Raw genomic sequence first — 21,854 nt, forward strand, 5'->3', positions numbered from 1 at the left:
AACACAAGTATGTATATATATATATAGTGAACGTTAACGTCCGAGATAATCTGACCATACAGGAGAATGGATGGACTTTCATTAAAGATGGACTAAACACAAGTATGTATATATATATATAGTGAACGTTAACGTCCGAGATAATCTGACCATACAGGAGAATGGATGGACTTACATTAAAAATGGACTAAACACAAGTATGTATATATATATATATATAGTAAACGTTAACGTCCGAGATAATCTGACCATACAGGAGAATGGATGGACTTACATTAAAGATGGACTAAACACAAGTATGTATATATATATATAGTAAACGTTAACGTACGAGATAATCTGACCATACAGGAGAATGGATGGACTAACATTAAAGATGGACTAAACACAAGTATATATATATATATATATAGTAAACGTTAACGTCCGAGATAATATGACCATACAGGAGAATGGATGGACTAACATTAAAGATGGACTAAACACAAGTATATATATATATATATATAGTAAACGTTAACGTCCGAGATAATATGACCATACAGGAGAATGGATGGACTAACATTAAAGATGGACTAAACACAAGTATATATATATATATATATATAGTAAACGTTAACGTACGAGATAATCTGACCATACAGGAGAATGGATGGACTAACATTAAAGATGGACTAAACACAAGTATATATATATATATATATAGTAAACGTTAACGTACGAGATAATCTGACCATACAGGAGAATAGATGGACTAACATTAAAGATGGACTAAACACAAGTATATATATATATATATATAGTAAACGTTAACGTCCGAGATAATATGACCATACAGGTGAATGGATGGACTAACATCAAAGAAGGACTTAACACAAGTATGTATATATATATATATAGTGAACGTTAACGTCCGAGATAATCTGACCATACAGGAGAATGGATGGACTTACATTAAAGATGGACTTAACACAAGTATGTATATATATATATATAGTGAACGTTAACGTACGAGATAATCTGACCATACAGGAGAATGGATGGACTTACATTAAAGATGGACTAAACACAAGTATGTATATATATATATATATATATATATATATATATAGTGAACGTTAACGTTAACGTACGAGATAATCTGACCAGACAGGAGAATGGATGGACTAACATTAAAGATGGACTAAACACAAGTATGTATATATATATATAGTAAACGTTAACGTCCGAGATAATCTGACCATACAGGAGAATGCATGGATGGACTAACATCAAGGATGGACTTAACACAAGTATGTATGGAAGATGTATTATTTCCATCACAAGAAAGACAACTATCGTTCCTATAGGACAAAAACTTACGGAAAAACTATAAACTATTTAAAGTGTATTATTATGTTGCTCGTGTGTTTTTCTCTAGTTAAACACAACAAACCATTTTGTCATTTTCCAGCTATCTTATTAACTGACAGTGTAACTATTTATAACGTATAACTAGACAAAACAGAATGTAACACTTTATAAATTTCGTACGTTCTTGTTTATAAACCAATGATATAGAATGCTACACTACTGACTGTTTCTACATAGGTTTGGTCACTTTATTACTCAGTATAGAAACACAACTGACTGTTTCTACGTAGGTTTATAGAAACACAACTGACTGTTTCTACATAGGTTTGGTCACTTTATTACTCAGTATAGAAAGACAACTGACTGTTTCTACATAGATTTGGTCACTTTATTACTCAGTATAGAAACACAACTGGCTGTTTCTACATAGATTTGGTCACTTTATTACTCAGTATAGAAACACAACTGACTGTTTCTACATAGATTTGGTCACTTTATTACTCAGTATAGAAACACAACTGACTGTTTCTACATAGATTTGGTCACTTTATTACTCAGTATAGAAACACAACTGACTGTTTCTACATATATTTGGTCACTTTATTACTCAGTATAGAAACCCAACTGACTGTTTCTACATAGATTTGGTCACTTTATTACTCAGTATAGAAACACAACTGACTGTTTCTACATAGATTTGGTCACTTTAAAATTTATTACTCAGTATGTTTCTACTTAGATTTGGTCACTTTATTACTCAGTATAGAAACACAACAGACTGTTTCTACATAGATTTGGTCACTTTATTACTCAGTATAGAAACACAACTGACTGTTTCTACATAGATTTGGTCACTTTATTACTCAGTATAGAAACACAACTGACTGTTTCTACATAGATTTGGTCACTTTATTACTCAGTATAGAAACACAACAGACTGTTTCTACATAGATTTGGTCACTTTATTACTCAGTATAGAAACAGTATTTATAATTACCCTGTGTATGACCAAAGACCGTGTATCTCTGAAACAAACAAAAACAAATGATAATGTCATACAGTTGACAGATGAAACTAGTGTTAATTTGTCATTGGGCCGTATGGTATAATACAAATCTAGACATGATCCAGCTTACAGATTAAACTCATGTTACTTTGTCATTGGGCCGTATTGTATAATACAAATCTAGACATGATCCAGTTAATATGTTTAACCCCGCCATATTCTGTTTGTGTGTGCCTGTCCCAAGTCAGGAGCCTATAAATCAGTGGTTGTCGTTTGTTTATGTGTTACATATTTGTTTTCGTTCATTTTTTTTTTAATATAAATTAGGCCGTTAGTATTCTCGTTTGAATTGTTTTACATTGTCAATTCGGAGCCTTTATATATGACTATGCTGTATTGGCTTTGCTCATTGTTGAAGACCGTGTGATGACTTATAGTTGTCAATTTCATTTTCATTTGGTTTCTTGTGGAGAGTTGTCTTATTGGCAATCATACCAAATCTTCTTTTTTTTATATGATATATAATTATGATCAACTTTGGTATTTTTCAGCGTTAAAACTCCAAGCTAATGATAAAGTTGAGACTGGTGTCAGTGTGGTCATTGGACCGTATTATACAAATCTAGCCATGATACTGGAACAAGAGAACATACCATACGTCATCACCCAAGACAAAGGATTTGATTACGTTGATGAGACCCGGATTGAAGATCATGTCGCGTGGTCCAACCTCGTGGAGGTATCACCTCCAGCCGAACAACTTAATGAAGCAATAGTGGATCTTTTCCTCGCTTGGAAAAATAAAACTGCAGTTGTAGTTTTACCAGATGATCCTAAAATAAATGACGGTATATTTACTCGCTCTAATATATTGAATACCAAGTAAGACGTGCATCAGATTTTGCAACTGGTTTTTACAGTTTTTTCTTATGTTGTGCTCTTACACCACTGTCCCAGGTTTGGAAAGGTTTTAGCACTCCAAAATATGTTTAACCGGTCGCATTATTTTTTATCCTGTAAGTTAGGATCCTATTATTCAGTGATTGTTGTTCGTTTATGTCTATCATATTTGATTTTCGTAAATTGAATTGCTATTAATTAGACCGTTAGTTTTTTCGTTTGAATTGTTACACATTTTTCATGCTGGAACCTTTTATAGCTAACCTATATCATAAGGTATATTTTTTTAAATTTTATTTTTGACGACCGCACAGTGAATTATATTTGTTTATTTACAATCTCGTGAATAGTCATCCCATTGGCAACAATGCCAAATCTTCTTTTTTGAATATCACAAACTATAACTGACACCATGATAAATACAGCAGAATATATCAAACGAATTGATTTATAATCAGAAAGAAAAAACATCAGAAAAATTCAAAATAAAAAAATATAAAAACAAACAAATTGACAGACTTTTTAAATCTTCAAGGATCCAATATGTATTTGTAGTTTGCCAGGATTTAATACGTCGAATGATAGCCAATCAGATTTCACCAATATCTTATGCTTTCCAAATGAATTCCGAGGAAGATATTCGGAACCAAACAGTAGAGGTGTTACGAAATGCCCAGTTACTACGACAAGAAATAATTCTTATCTGTAGTCCCAGGGATGACCAACATAAACTAATAGAGAGTGTTTTAATTGAGGTAATATAATGCTTTTAGATTAAAAACTAACAAGATGTAATGACAGTACTGAACACATTCATGCGTTATTTCATTCTATACACACACATACAGATTATATCTAGAATAAAAGGAACTGTAAGGTCATCGACATTCTGAGAAACCTAAAAGCACCATTTTGCCAACAATAGATTTTCTTCAAAGTTCTCCATACCATACTGCATACAACCGTAGGAAAACACTTTCAGCTTAATACGATCAACCGCTGGATCGCTTGGTTATCATATCCAATACAGGATTCTTAGTATCATACATTATAATATATATCTGCGACCACTGTTCAAAAGTTTATCTTTTAAGAATTTTTTAGTTTTTTAAACTGACAGTGATGAAATGAAAAAAGAAATCACCATTTTGGTACCATTTAACTTGTTAATACTCCAAAAGCCCACCATCAGTGGGGTATACACAAGGTTAGTCCACCATCAGTTATGTTAGCAAATACAATATCAGAAAAACAGTGAACTGATCAATGTCTGTTCGCAAATATTACACAACAGCCAGTGTTTGTTTTACATTTTAAAGAATGAACTATACATTGTACGTACTGAGTATACTAGACCTGTTTTATATGAACCAATATCTATCTCAGAATTCATTATCATTTACAGGCAAAGTCATTTGGAAACATTATGGAAAATGAAAAAAACATATTTATATTCCATGATTCGGTAAGAATTATTATTGTATGAGAATTTATTATGGAAAATTGTTTTGCTATTGATGGTAAAAAGGTTTACGTACTTTTGTTGAGGTAGAATTTTCACTGTAGAACAACTGAAACGGATAACATAAGTAACAATCATCTCCACATGAAAACCACGTGCATATTAAGGTGTCCTTAAGTGGTCGGTTCAAGTAGTGTACAATGTATTAGAGTACATAGTTCCAGCGGAAGGAATATTTAATGAGTAAATCGGTATTATTGAGTAAATCGGTATTATTGAGTAAATCGGTATGAATTATGATTAAATAGTTCATTAAAGTATGACATGTTGAATGGTCTGTTATCCATTCGTTTGATGTGATTAAGCTTTTGATTTTGCCATTTAATCAGGGACTTTCCGGTTTTTTTTGTGATTTTACTTTTTCTGTAACAATCAACTAATAAAAAAAGAAAAATTGGTATAATTGCCAATGAGACAACTCTCCACAAGAGACCAAATGACACAGAGATTAACAACTATAGGTCACCGTACAGCCTTCAACAATGAGCAAAGCCCATACCTTATAGTCATCTATAGGCCCCGAAATGACAAATGTAAAACAATTCAAACGAGAAAACTAACGGCCTAATTTATGTATAAAAAAATTACAAGAAACAAATATTTAACACATCAACAAACGACAACCACTGAATTAAAGAATCCTGACTTTGGACAAGCACATACACACAGAATGTGGCGGGGTTAAACATGTTAGCGGGATCTCAACCTACCCCCTAACTTGGGACAGTGATGTAGCATTACAACACAGGAACGAACTATTATATAAACATCAGTTGAAGAAGGTCAGATGGATACATATAGAAATACTGCTTAGTACACAGAGTGGACGTTCAATTATGTTGTTTATTTGGGCCAATGATGCAATAGTTTTCTATTTCAAAGTAAAAATTGTAAAATGTATGTTTATGATGATTGAAACAGACATTTACGAATTTCCAATGATGACCATAAATGAATTTTGAGAATGAAAGTACAAGTACTATAGATAGATCAAGGGAATCTTGGGAATGAAAGTACAAGTACTATAGATAGATCAAGGGAATCTTGGAAATGAAAGTACAAGTACTATAGATAGATCACTTGAGGGAATCTTGGGAATGAAAGTACAAGTACTATAAATAGATCACTTGAGGGAATCTTGGGAATGAAAGTACAAGTACTATAGATAGATCAAGGGAATCTTTCTAGTTCATAATTACACAAAAGTTTAATATAATTTAGTTCTAGGACATGTGATAGTCTTAACTTTATACTGATTGACAGTGTAGTCTTGGGGTACTCCTATATCACTTCTTTTTGACTTCTGCCAATTTAATATTCGTGTTTTATCTGCTTAGTACCAATCTCATGAATCAAGCCCTTTCCAACTTATTAACATTCAATGGTACTGTAATACCACTGTGCGGATAAAAAAAGAATGAGGGAACTAGTTTAACCCAACAACATCTTCATTGTATAAGCATGTCCGAGGCCTGTTATCATTGGTCTGTTGCTGCTGACGGTCATAATTGTTTTGTCATTCGTAACTGTTATTGTATAATCAGGATTCCATCTTTCTTTTTCATATTAGATTCAAATGTTGTCATCCTAAATATAAAAAAAAAGATGTGGTATGATTGCCAACTTGTTGTTTGAAGAGTTTTATAATACTTGAAAGTAAAAGAATTCCTCTAAATTTTCATGTATCCGTACTTTGTCTGACACATAATAATTCCTAACTCATTCGAAATGTTTTCCTTTACTAGAAACTGTCCTGCATTCTGCAGGTCGAACCACTTTGCAAAAATGACATTCGTTCCAAAAATGCAATAATACTTGCCATTGTACATTAAGCATTATAACAATTAACTTGAAGAATAATCATTGTGTAATACGGAAGCCGATAAGGGCCATTCAAAAAAGAAAATTTATGTCGTAATTACGACATTACATGTCGTTTAACGACATCGCTATGTGGTAATTACGACATCACTATGTCGTTTTAACGCCCTAGCTATGTCGTAATAACGACATCGCTATATATATAAAAGAATATGTATTATGATTGCCAAGAGACTATGACAATGCCAATGACACAGAAATTAACAACTATAATACCCCCAATAATTAGAAAAGCCCCTGAATAGTCAGCTATAAATGAGGGACGAAAGATATACATGTAAGAGGAGAAGTCCCCGAAATGCTGTGTGGCAGACAGTGTTATTAATAAATTATTAGCTCCCTTTGTAAAACGCCAAATTTCATATTTAATGTATTTCATTGTTAAATGATTTACATGAAGCTTAATAAGTATATATTTGTTAATTGCATAGCTTTTGCTATTTGAATTCATTGGTTCAAGATATTTATTGGTATTGTAAAGTTTAATATTTGCTTCGTCGCAAAATCTTTGGTTACCTTCTTTGGTTACCTTCTGTGAGAAACCTATATATTTTATAAGTTTTCTTCACATTCTAGCGTCGTTATCTGTAGCAAAACAATGGAGATAAAAAATAATAAAGATAAAAAAAAAATGGAGATAAAATACAATGATCTCTCCATGATTGCACACTCACAGTTTTGCAATCATCTTTTAAGATAACGTAGACCCAACACCGAAAACATATACCAAGTTGGGCCCCAATCAGAAGCTTTCCCACTGACGGGAAACTCTATGTTCTTACTATGTTTCAGTCTTTTTTCCTTGAACCATTTGATGAAGGACCCATGTATCGACAAGGATTATTCGAAGCTAATTGTCAGCTTCTAGCATATCGTAATAAAGAGATCCGACCCGGAAGTAAATACCTGACAAGTACATATGAAGCCACCGCTACTGATACTGCACATTTGATACAAAAATCACAGAAACTTTACCTGCAGAAGACGAGTGGAACTGATGAACATGTAGATGTATTTAACAGATCAAAATTGATAGATGCACTGCGTGAGGTAGGCATTAAATAATTCAAATATTGTTTATTCGAAAGTAGAATGTATGAGGTAAGGTTAACTTCAACATAGATCGACATAATTAAAAGAGACATTATAACATGTATTAATCGAATATTGTACAAAATTAGATGTTGGTTTGTAAAGTTAGGTTACACTAGAACACACCCGTGATATCGCGGGTCCATGACTGAATTAAAGTATATAACTATGCGCAAGCCTTATTTTAGTATTAGTACTGTCATCTGATAAAGTCATGCCGATTATAAGATACACAATTTTCTCTGCTTTCAAATCTTTCTGTTTGAACCCGTCGAACTGGAACTTATCAATTATTGGTAATATTAATTATTTGGAAAACAAAAGGTCCTGGAATGGAGTATTTTTTAATCAACAGCATTGTTCTATATTAGTTATAAATAAAGTTGAATTCTTTGATTCGCTGTTTAACGTCATGCCCGCTAACAAATTGAAACTTATTTTTAGTCCAGATTTTTAATATTCGTATTGTTATCTTAGAAAGTCTTACTGATTAAAATACTACAATAGGTAACAATTTGACAATCTAGTAGTGTCAACCCTGTGATTATGACCCGTGTAAATAGCATATTAATCCTGAATACACCTTTTGGTGGTGCGCCTGTCAGATGCGAAACGTACAGATAAGGTAATAGGTAACAGGTGATTATACTATTGGTATCGGTATCGGACTCGACCCGGAACTTCTTAATTATTGGCAATATTAATTACGTGGAAAACAAAAGGGCCTGGAGTGGTGTAATTTTTAATCTACACATGTGTACTATATAAGTTGTATATAAAGTTGAATTCTTTGATTCGTCGTTTTTACGTGATGACGGCTGACAAATTGGACCTCGTAATTTTAGTATTATAGATATTCCTGACATATTCCTGACACCAAATAATGTACAGAATTTATGGTGGTTCAAGTGAGAATTTGTTCCATGTCACTTAAATATTTTTATGTCCCATTTGTGGGCATTATGTTTTCTGGTCTGTGCGTTCGTTCGTTCGTCCGTCCGTTCGTTTGTCGTCTGTTCGTTCGTCTATCTGTCCCGCTTCAGGTTAAAGTTTTTGGTCGAGGTAGTTTATGATAAAGTTGAAATCCAATCAACTTGAAACTTAGTACACATGTTCCCTATGATATGTTTTTGCTAAATTAAATTTTAATCCAAATGAGAGTTTTTACCCAATGTTCACTGTCCACTGAACATAGAAAATGAATACTCCGGACACATTTTTGTTCTAGTTATCATGGTAATTCAAAATTAAATGCATTACTGTATGCAACCACATGTTCATTGCTTCAAACTACTAAAGACACAAAGAACAGATATAAGAGTACTCAGAGTTGTTTCCCTGTCTGAATCTAGTTTTTGATGTATGTAAATGTCTCCTCGTTATTGATACCGAATTTCGTACCAAATGTAAAACATTTTACTAAATTAATACATGTAACTTCTTCTTCCCTCTCAAATCATATATTCAGAAATATGACCTGATCTCTAACATTTCAGAACTTTAAAATCGAAGTAAACTCATTGTACGAATCATCAGGAGACATTAGTGGACAAACAAAGTTTTGTGTACAAGTTTAGTCTGTCTGGTATAGAATAAAACGATATGGTTTGATAACCTATAAGACAGCTAGTCACTAGAGGCCAAATAGTGAAGATGTTAGAAACTAGCCTCACACTTGTAATACAGATTTAGAAATCTGGAACTTATTAATGCAGTGTTGTTTTTCTATTTGATATATTTCTCTTGTAGTCGACATTACCAAATGGTAAAACGGGTTCAGTAAAATTCGACTCGGAAGGGAAGAGGATTGATTACGCTTTTCACCTGTACAACCATGGTGGCACTTCATTGTTTAAAAAGGTAAACAAAGGCAACAATAATTTACCTATTTTGATATCGTAAATAGATTAAGTAGAAGAAGAGAATGCTATTAGGTCTGTAGCAATACAATTTAGTTCAATTTAGTAGAAGAAAAAAATGCTATTTGGTATGTAGCAATACAATTTAGTTCAATTGAGTAGAAGAAGAGAATGCTATTATGTATGTAGCAATGCAATTTAGTTCGGTTTTAAGTTATTGATAATTTAATTGATATTTGAACAGATAAAACAACAATATTCAAATATCTAATTTAAATGTTTTATTGATCATGATAACCGTTAAGAATGCCTTTTATTCGAAGGATCGAGAAGTTTTTGGGATCGGATATAAACTTACGGGCTCGATAAACAACATGACAGTTTAAATAATAGGGAAGTGATATAAGTTAAGTAATCTTCTTACAGTAAAACTTCAAAACCATATGTTTGAATCGATTACAGAATTTAGTAAGGAGATTTGAAGTACTTAAAGGAAATCCTTTAATCATTTTCCACTAGTACACGTATTACGTTCATTGAAATCCAAAACGCCTAAAAACACGAGCATAGTGAACAAGTTGGGAACATATATAAAATACCTGAAGATCATTATTTACATATTCATTCTTGGCTTCAATCTCAATATGCTTATTGTGGGATTTGAGCATTCCTGATGAAATTAAATCTAGAAAGCGATACGGACGCAACGAATTATAAATTAAGTGTTTTAATTTAGATTATATTTTCATTTTGAATGAATATTAAATATTTGATTATGAAGTTTATCAATCATGAATACATTTTAAGTGTTTCATTGCTTTCTTTAAAGATTGGTGAATGGAGACCAAAAGGTAATACTACACATGACAGACTGGTTCTTATTCCTTTTAATGACACTCTGGAAAAAGACACACGTGGTATTTTCCCAGACATTGTTAAAGTTGTATTTGTTATGGTAAGAATTGAAAAGGGATGAATTTACGAAACATATTTCTGTTGACATAAGCTGGGTTCACACAGCCGATCAGACCAACTCGATCAAGACAACTTTAGCGATCGGGAAACTGGTCTGACTCAATCGACAAGAATGTCGTCATCGATCTGACTTTCTACTCGAGAGTGTTTGACATGTCAAAACATTCGAGTAAGGATTGAGAAGCCAGTCACTCGAGAACAGATCGATAATTCGTCGAGTAGCGGTCGAATTGATCGGGAAAGGATCGTGTAGAGATCGAGTATAGTCATAATACAAATAGATATAGGAAGATGTGGTGTGAGTGCCAATGAGACAACTCTCCATCCAAATAACAATTTATAAGAATAAACCACTATAGGTAAATGTACGGCCTTTAAAACGGAGCCTTGGCTCACACCGAAATAGTTTACCGATCATTACTCGTTCATTTTGATCATTGCTCGACTAATATCCGATCCTTTCCCAATCAACGCCAACCTGTTCGACAAGTTGTCCAGATTATATCGACCGACTCCCGACCGCTTCATGATCACTGCGACTTCTATATTTTTTTCATCACAGACCAACTCGACAGATACCCGATCTCAACTCGACCACATTCGACCACTCATCGATCTCTGCTCTGTCATACTCGAGTATACATGACCGTTACACGATTCTCTAAAAATGTGTGCAGCTCTGATTAATTCTCATAACTTTGCTTCTGCAAAAGCATATTGTCACTATTTATTTTAATGTACACAAATTCCTCCGTGTACGGTACGCGTCTGTACTTTTGCAAGAAGGTGTAAAGTTTTAAAAGAGAGACCAAAGATACAATAGGAACAATCAAATTCAAAGGTCGAAAACAAACCGACACAGTCATAGCGAAAAACGATAGCCGACGAGAAGACAAACAGTAGTCTACATAACACAACATAGAAAACGAAAAACTAACCAACACGAAACCAAATAAAACCCGGGATGATCTTAGGTCTTCCGGAAGGGGAGTAGATCCTGCATTTTTGACCCAGAGGATTTTTCAAATATGAATGTAATTGTGCATTAAAATTCATTATTAGAAAGCTGATGACTATTTTAGCCCTCAAAGTTATTTCGAAAACATAATTATTATATTTTACCTGTTTATTTACAAGGGATGTTTTTGTTTGACTGCCCGTATTTTCTGTTTGTTCAGACTTTTTGTAGTATAAAAATAAGAAGATGTGGTATAATTGCCAATGAGACAACTCTCCACAGGACACCAAATGACACAGAAATTAACAACTATATGTCACCGTACGGTCGAATGTTTACAAACACTTTTTTACGCTTTTTGATGCCATTTTATAAAAAATGAGACGAAAAACAATTGATTATTATTTGATTTCATGATAGATATATTTAAACAGTTTCAGAAAAGGTAAAAAAAAGAGCAGTAAAACTCCCATAAAAATGAAGTCCTCCTTTACTTTCAAGTTTTTGTAATCATTGGGGTCCTCTTTAATTTGTTAAGCTCCTGCAAGTCTCTCATACTTTTGATTTTGTCATTTGATTATGGATTTTCCGTTTGGAATTTTCCTCGGAGTTCAGAAGTTTTGTCATTACAATTAATACTACCCACACAGTGGTCGCTGTGTCAGCCACTGCATCACCTAGATTTTTGACACCCTTTGCTGTCTACCCATTTCAGTTTGTCTTATACGCTCTCTTCAAGGTCCGTCACATCTATCCACCTGTATGTTTAAGCTGTAACCACATTGCCAAATAAAATTCAATTGCTTAATTTCCACGTAGATATTTTAAATGTTAATTTTACTTGGGCATTCAGTAAAATTCTGAATTTAACCAAATATACGATATACGGAGAATGTGTTCATGGGACTCAAATAATACCACAGCTTGTATATAATGTTATAAAGAGTCATTACACAAGAATGGTAAAATAGTTATCAAAGGTACCAGGATTATAATTTAGTACGCCAGGCTCGCGTTTCATCTACATAAGACTCATAAGTGACGCTCATATCAAAATATTTATAAAGCCAAACAAGAACAAAGTTGAAGAGCATTGAGGATAAAAAATTCCAAAAAGTAAAAGTGGCGCCACCAAAATTCCCACTGTGTTTATGGTATTATACGTTTTATAAAATTTGGTTGAGGAAAAATTAAATTAAAGAACGGCAACTAATTGTTAGGACGTACGTATGCGTATTAACAGATGGACAAGGCAACACTTAATGTCCCCTACACTGCAGCGGATGATATAAAAAAATCAGACGTTTTTATACTGAAATTGAACATACCCGACAAATGTCCGAATATCCCTACGACCCTATATATGTATGATAGACCCGACAAATGTCCGAATATCCCTACGACCCTATATATGTATGATAGACCCGACAAATGTCCGACTATCCCTACGACCCTATATATGTATAATAGACCCAACAAATGTCCGAATATCCCTACGACCCTATATATGTATGATAGACCCGACAAATGTCCAACTATCCCTACGACCCTATATATGTATGATAGACCTGACAAATGTCCGACTATCCCTACGACCCTAAATATGTATGATAGACCCGACTAATGTCCGAATATCCCTACGACTCTATATATGTATGATAGACCCGACAAATGTTCGACTATCCCTACGACCCTATATATGTATGATAGACCCGACAAATGTCCGACTATCCCTACGACCCTATATATGTATGATAGACCCGACAAATGTCCGACTATCCCTACGACCCTATATATGTATGATAGACCCGACAAATGTCCGACTATCCCTACGACCCTATATATGTATGATAGACCCGACAAATGTCCGACTATCCCTACGACCCTATATATGCATGATAGACCCTACAAATATCCGACTATCCCTACGACCCTGTATATGTATGATAGACCCGACAAATGTCCGACTATCCCTACGACCCTATATATGTATGATAGACCCGACAAATGTCCGACTATCCCTACGACCCTATATGTGACCCGCCATGACATTTGCAGGCTTATGGAGGAAGAACGTCATTGTTAGAAAAATTATAAAGTTAACATGATAAATATCGAAATTCAATGAAATACGTATTTGTGAAGAAGAGATAAACACTTTCCTTGGCTTCTTTTTTGCTGACGCCGAACTATACATCATATATAAGTTTTGAAGAAGTTTTACTTTATCGTTTGAAGTGAAAAATATTTGATAAATTGATACAAAAAAAAAAATAAAAATTTCTGTTCTTTAGATTTCCTTTCATAAATGAAATCTGAAATATATCCCTAACAAATGCACCATATCAAATGCATATAAGAGAACACCTACTTATAAACTGTTACGCGTCGCATACTAAGTATAGAGACGTGCATAATAAATCTAAATTAAAAAATGGAATTCTTAAAGCTTACTTTGACAAATTTTAAACTAACTTCATTTCAACAAGTTTAAATTACATGTTCTAAAATAGAGCTACCAAAAAAAAAAAATGCTCTGCTTTATAAATTTTCTTTCATAAATGGAGTCTGAAATATATACATAATAAATGCACCGTATCAAATGCATATATGAGAACACCTACTTATAAACTGTTACGCGTCGCCTACTATGTTTAGAGACATGCACGATAAATCTAAATTAAAAGACGAATTTAAAAAAAGGAATTCTTAAAGCTTACTTTGACAAATTTTAAACTAACTTCATTTCAACAAGTTTAAATTACATGTTCTAAAATAGAGCTAAGAATTGTTTGTATTGTTGTATATCTAAGTCTGAAATTTTATTCAAATACGCTATTGAACATTACTAAGAGCCAATAAATACAATAATTTTGTATTTTATAAATTAGTGCCTTCAATAAATAAAAGCCGTCATAGAACAGTCTCATTTTCATACCGATATTCGAAATGACTCGTTTCATTGCTATTACAACAAATATGTCATAATAACATGACAGAGAGTTTGTTTCGGAATATTCTAGATAAATATACAAAAAGTAAATTTTAGACAATGTACCCTCCTAAGCCTGGAAGTGGCTAGTCACATATAGTTAATGGCGTTTTTCTCACAATGACATTCTACCTCCATAAGCCTGGATATGTCGTGGCTGGTCACATATATGTATGATAGAAACTGTAACGTTACCATAAGCATCTTTTATGAAATTAAAGAAAAAGACAACAGTACTGTACACAAAACACAACAGTGTACACAAAACACAACAGTACACAAAACATAACAGTGTACACAAAACACAACAGTACACAAAACATAACAGTACACAAAACACAACAGTGTACACAAAACACAACAGTACACAAAACACAACAGTGTACAAAAAACATAACAGTACACAAAACACAACAGTACACAAAACACAACAGTGTACACAAAACACAACAGTACACAAAACATAACAGTACACAAAACACAACAGTGTACACAAAACACAACAGTACACAAAACACAAGTGTACACAAAACTTAACAGTACACAAAACACAACAGTACACAAAACACAACAGTGTACACAAAACATAACAGTACACAAAACACAACAGTACACAAAACACAACAGTGTACACAAAACACAACAGTGTACACAAAACATAACAGTACACAAAACACAACAGTACACAAACCATAACATAGAAACAGCCGAACATTAAAATTTGCTGTTCCAATATGATGTTGAGTTAATTTACGATCATTGTTTTATATGATAAGTAAGAATTCACATATTTAGTATAATATTGTCTACCGTATGTGTGCAATTTTACCTCGAAAACGAATAATATAAAAAGTAATACTCTATACTTGTAGGAGGAACCGTTTATTATGAACAAACGAGGCAATGTTGGATATGAGGGTTTTACAATAGACCTGCTAGAGGAATTATCTAAGTTACTATCATTCAAATACGAACTTTATCCCAGTCCAAACAATGCATACGGATCAGAAATAAACGGCCGGTGGAACGGGATGATAGACGAAGTCAGGGCTGGGGTGAGTTAAGACTTAATTAATGAACGGAATGATATTACAAGTCAGGACAGGGGTGAGTTAGGACTTAACTTATGATAAGTCTTTTTGAAAGAACTCAATAATTCTTGTTGAATGTATAAAAAGGTGTGATTGTGAAATTTAAGTCTATAGTTAAGTTAGGACAGGGGTTAGTTAGGACCTATTTTATATAAGGACTTAATGAAAAAACTAAGGTTTTTGTAAATATGGAAAAATTGTCTTTAGATGTATTTAAAATAAGTTATGGTATATGTTAAAAGATAAATCGTAAAGACACCCGGAGATCAACCAAAATTATCCGAAGGTGTAATAACTTTGAAACGTTTCAATAGAAACCTTAAAAGATACAACAATCATTATGTCATTCTTACAAAAGTAATTTATTAGTTGTTGGAGTCCTTCCAATTGTTCTGTGATCTAGCAGTTACAATTATAATATAATATCAGCTGAGTATATAATTTTATTAGATAATATGTGAGTGTTCATATGGAATTCCAGTAGTTAATTCTTGACCGGGTTTCTCAATACCGGGTGTAAAACGTTTCTACATTTTAAACTGTTATAGCAGGTTATTCATATGAGGGGGGGGGGGGGGGGGGGCAAGGGGGGTCCCCATAACAGCAAAACAGTGAATTGATTTGGTGAAAAACAGATAACAAGGAATTGAAAAGGGACAATAACAGATAACAGTAAATGAAATATGAAAATAAATCTGTCCAGGACCAACCCAGTAGATGACTCGTAGATCTTAGTATATAACTTGTGGTATGGACCTAGAAAATTGTAATTTGTGTAAACAAGACGTTTCGGCCGTTGAGGCAGTTAATTCTGCCTTGGTTGATTTTTTTCCGTAACTTGTACAATAAGTTATAGTATGGATGTTGAATTTTTCTGAAAGAAATTACTAGTTTCTGTTTTTGATATACGGATATTTTTAATCTAGGGCATTTGAGGAATCAATTTTTAATGATTTAGGTTTTTTTATTTCATTTTTGAAAGAAGTGCAGCCAGTGACACTTTATTATCAATTTGATTTTTAGATTTTTTATTTCTGAAAAGCAATATTATATACTTTACAAGTAATTAACAAAAAAAATTGAAGCACAATCTATTTTTTGTATTTAATGACCTCATGATTATAAAATACAAAAATACCCAGATCAGTGGAGACAGGGCATGTAACTGACACACGCATGCCAGTTATGGTTATTCTGACAATGGAAATTGACTCAAGTGACAATTCTGATAGTATAATAGAAATTGGACCTAGTGAAAATTTGGATGACACCAAGTGAAACACCATGCAATCATGCATCTTATGTGAAATTATAGAATATGGAAAATTTGGGTACAGCATTGGAGAAGATGTAGGATTTTTAAAAGGGTATTTGTCGAAAAATTAAACTGAAGACACATCTTTATTTGCATCAATGGTTTCTGAGTTTCAATTTTAGCCATGTGAAGCAATTAAAAAGCTTTTAAAAATATGGTGGTCAGGGTTCTCTATCATGTAATCGAAAAGAGAGGGAGTAGCACTTATATATAAATGCTAAAAGAAAAAGATGGATAATTCCAAAAGACATAATATAAACCCATACCACTTAGTAATGTAAAACAAAGGAGAAAACTAACTGCCTAATTTATCCACAAAATAGTGAACGAGAAACTTAGTAACACAGTAACAAACTACAACCACTGAATCCAGGCTCCTGACTAGGAAATAGGCACATACAGAATGTAACTGCGTCAACTTTAGCATGCTAGTTGGTGTCCAATCCTCCCCTAATCAAGGACAGTGGTGTAATAGTACAGCATAAAGATTACTATGTGGTCATTGAATAAACAAAATCTATAGGGTGTACCAATGCTTTTTTTTATAACAAAATCCATACTATAAGTTATTGTACAAGTAATAAGTGAATTATAATTTGTACAAAATGCTACATGTTCACAGAAAATGGAATTTATTACAAAGGATAATAATAAAATATACTGGAATGGTCCTGGGTCCAACTGATTTTAAAAGAGGGACGAAAGATACCAAAAGGACAGTCAAACTCATAAATCCAAAACAAACTGACAACGCCTTGGCTAAAAATGAAAAAGACAAACAGAAAAACAATAGTAAACAGGACACAACATAGAAAACTAAAGAATAAACAACACGAACCCCACCAAAAACTAGGGGTGATCTCAGGTGCTCCGGAAGGGTAAGCAGATCCTGCTCCACATGTGGCATCCGTCGTGTTGCTTATCACGGTGATTACAAATCCGGTAAATAGTCTAATTCGGTAGGTCACATTCGTGAAAGGGAAGGGGATTGTAGTTACGACGTAAGGAACATATCCGATATCATTTGTGAAACGGTTATTCCATAACGGTCAACCAACTCGTGATGGCGTCCGTAAAATTTACGAAGGGATGATTTCAACTTCACCATTTGGAACTCTCGGTTTTAATAGCTTCCTTGTGAGCAGCAACCCTCTATCAATATTATATTTAATATGTTTATGTGATGTATTTTACTGAAATTCTTCTGCAAATACAGGGCCACCCGATATTACCAGTAGAAAGACCCCAATAGATATGCATTGTAAGAAGATGTGGTAAGCGTGCCAATGAGACTATTATCCATTTAAATCACAATTTTCAATTATCTTCAATTTCTAAGGAAGATTGGCTGTCAAAATGCTAACATTCCAATTTTCAATAACAGTTAACAGCAAATAGATTCTCACAATAACAGATAACAAAATAGATAATAGTCCTATAACAGCTAACAAAGAATAAGACAATAACAGCTAACAGTAAATATCTTTTCAGAATAACAGATAACAAAGAATTAAAATACCCCATAACAGCATAACAGTTAAACCCCTTGCCCCCCCCCCCCGTCATATGGTTGTATGCAATAGTACATTTAGTGATGTCTTCTTGACATTTTGTTCGTCAGCATGATATAATTGCAGTATTTGAAATATTTACAGTATTGTTTATTTTATAGGAAATTAAATACGAAGGCATTAGATACAAGGTTGTTTAAGTGAATTATACATAAATAATAATTTCTCTATGATAACATTGAATTTCTGTTAGATTTAATTTTCTTTCAATTCATTAAGACCATACTTGTAAGCAGTTGTCGTTTTTCTAAAATTCTAATCTTTATCTTAAACGTTTATCTGTATTTACATACTTCAATAACTGAATAATATGTACATGTTTATTTGAACAGAATGCCACGTTAGGCATGGGAGCCATATCTATTACATCAGAACGTGAAGAAGTCGTAGATTTCAGCCTAGGTGTACTCAGTACAGGAGTCAATATGTTAATATCAAAACCAAAGGAACATTCTTCCATATTTCAGTTCATGCGTCCATTCACACTTGAGTTATGGATGGGGATTTTAGGAGCAACTGTTACTGTCTGTATTGTCTATCTAATGTTAGACACAGGTAATCCAGAGAGGAAGTTTACTTTAAAAGAAGTTCTCTGGTTTTCTATCGGCACTGTATTAATGAGGGGAACAGATTTTTCACCTCGGCCGAGTTCACAGAGGATTCTTACTGCTGGGTTTACATTTTTTGTATTAATAACTGTCTCGACGTACACAGCAAATATGGCAGCATTTTTGACAAAAGTTAACTTAGATCAACCTGTAGAGACATTAATAGAATTAGCAGAACGAACAAATATACAAGTAGGGACAATAAATAATTCAGCCACAATGCGTTTTCTGCAAAGCTCTGAAGACACTACATATAAAACAATTTGGAAACGAGTTATAGAGAGTAGCGGTCTTGTTACGAATTCCAGTCAAGGTCGACAGCGATCTGGAGAAGGAAATTTTGCATTCATTTATGATTACCTTATTAATTCATATTTCGAAAAGAATTACTGTAAAACTAAAATGTCTGGTCAGCCAATCAGATTACAGGAACATGGCATCGTAATGAAAGCTGGTAATCCTGCTAAAACTTCAATTAACATTGCTATACTACAATTGAAAGAAAAGGGCTTTATTACAAGACTCAGAAAAAGGTTGGTTAATGTTGTTGATATATGTACCCTTAATATGTTAGTTAGTTGGAGTGTCCATGAAATATATGCCACTGGAAGCTTTTTAAGATATATATTTTTTTAATGTTTATTCAATATTACCATTCGCAAGTCATTGAAAGGGTCTGCCTTTCATTATAAAGAGCTAGTATGATATAACTGTTTCTGTGACATCATTGAACTTTTGCATTTCGTGAAGTTGATATTAATATACTCCTATTGCAGGATCTACCTTTTTGTATTAATTATTAATTGGTTCGAAAATTCTCGTCTCAAGCGTGCAATATTGGCCAGTGAACGTAAAATCAATCGATCCATTACAGATCCAAGTTAGAAGCTGAGTTATCTTTCTTTTACTGATATTGTTGATTGATGTTAACCTTCTTCTGAAAGTATTTCAAATCCATAATCAGTGGTAGTTGTGGTAAAAACACGTTTTAAATAAAGGCAACAGTAGTATACCTCTGTTCAAAACTCATAAATCCATGGACAAAAAACAAAATTGGGGTAACAAACTAAAACCGAGGGATTTTATTTCTAGGTTGATATATATGGTATAAGCGTACTGCTTGGAGCTTTTGCTTGTCGGAATTTATATAAAACGTTATTTAAAGTAATTGATATGAGTAGTGCAATGTTTTCTTTTGCTTTATATCATTTCATAAAGTGCTATGCAGTAAAAAAAATCATATTTATTTGTATACATTGGCTTCTATTTGAATGTTCAAGACGAAAACAAACTAGACACTACATCAGATAAGTGTTGACTAGATAACTTTGGGCAACCAGGATGGCGGGAAATTTGGAATATCATTTAGGAGGAAAATAAATTTTGATATTAGGCAAACAATTTACCCTGCATCAGACCACCTGCCGATCGGTCACAAAGTTGTTGCAGGATTCCTTTACACGTCGATGTCATTAACACGGTTGGAACTGTGTATCCCTCACTTAGAAAATGGACCATTTTTAAAACCGTTTCATAAAGTTTTATTGTATTTCAAGTTTGCTTTATGATTAATAAAGAACTGTTTCGAATGACTTTAGAATCTTACAAGTCATTATATCAGACTTGCCAACAAGCAAAGTACTTGTAGCTCACACACAAAAAATAAAATCTGTAAATGTTTTTTTTGTCATTACAGGTGGTGGGAGGATAAAAGACAATGTGCTGACGATGCACTGAGTAAAAGTGTTTTGCAAGTAGAGTTTGGAGTGAAGCATATGTCTGGTGTGTTAATTGTACTGTTATTTGGTCTCGCGTTTTCTGTAGCATTCTTTTTATTTAAAAAGTTTTACGTTTTGTCAAAGCAACAAAAGTCTTCAAAGAAAGAATCAAACGGGAAAGAAACCGAAGACAAGACCGAGGAGACCAAAAGTATGCTAGGCGATGAGGAGACAAAAAGTATGCTAGGCGATGAGGAGACAAAAATGTTCGGTAAAGACGAGACAAACATAGTTGGTAACGAAGGGACAAAAACTGTATTCGAAAATGAGGAGACAAAACCTGTGTTTGGTAGCGAAATTCCTATAGATATGGAAAAATACACTAACGTGTATGACAAAGTTTGATATTTTTAATTCATGAAATATCGTAAAGAAGAATACTATTTCTAGGTTGATATATATGGTATAAGATTTAAGACGCTGACAATTAAAAGCAGTTAAATTCAACTGAGGTACAGAAAGACTGCTTATTTCGACACAGAGGCCTTGTGTTCATCATAGGCCTTATATGTACTAGTAAGCCTTCCTAAATCATTTTCCTGTAAATGTGTCTATAATCCTTATATGTATATCGATGTTGTTACATATAAATTAAATCGATGTACTAACTTTACAATTTGAATTCTGAATACACACCAAGGCATTTTGAATTAAGAATGACGATATTCGAAAAAAGAAGATGAATGTAATGTTTTTACTGTTTGTTTTCACTTAAATATAATTATGTTGGTCATAGTTTTACACAAAATAAAATGAAGATGTTATGGAAGTCTGATTGCCAATTAGACAGCTATCTGTCATAAACCATAGTATGGTACTGTAAAAAACTATAAAAGGTCACACGTCTTCAAAACGGAGCAAAACTCAAACCGTTTACTTTTAGACACATGCATGAAATAAAGTGAAACCATTTAAAGGAGCAAACGCAACAGCCTGTTTTTTAGGTTTAAACC

General features: G+C 33.2%; 1 protein-coding gene across 1 annotated transcript; it reads left to right on the plus strand.

The window, feature by feature from the left end:
- Positions 1 to 826: 826 nt before the first annotated feature.
- On the plus strand, positions 827 to 21,246 carry LOC139482922 (glutamate receptor 4-like). The gene is made up of 10 exons (XM_071266948.1): positions 827 to 878; positions 2,911 to 3,207; positions 3,815 to 4,014; positions 4,665 to 4,724; positions 7,455 to 7,712; positions 9,504 to 9,614; positions 10,443 to 10,568; positions 15,411 to 15,593; positions 18,848 to 19,656; positions 20,820 to 21,246. Exons 1-10 carry the CDS (start codon positions 827 to 829, stop codon positions 21,244 to 21,246), a joined length of 2,523 nt encoding a protein of 840 aa, XP_071123049.1.
- Positions 21,247 to 21,854: the final 608 nt, after the last annotated feature.

The sequence above is a fragment of the Mytilus edulis genome, chromosome 7 (genome assembly GCF_963676685.1).
Source record: "Mytilus edulis chromosome 7, xbMytEdul2.2, whole genome shotgun sequence".
In the NCBI taxonomy this organism is placed as follows: Eukaryota; Metazoa; Mollusca; class Bivalvia; order Mytilida; family Mytilidae; genus Mytilus; species Mytilus edulis.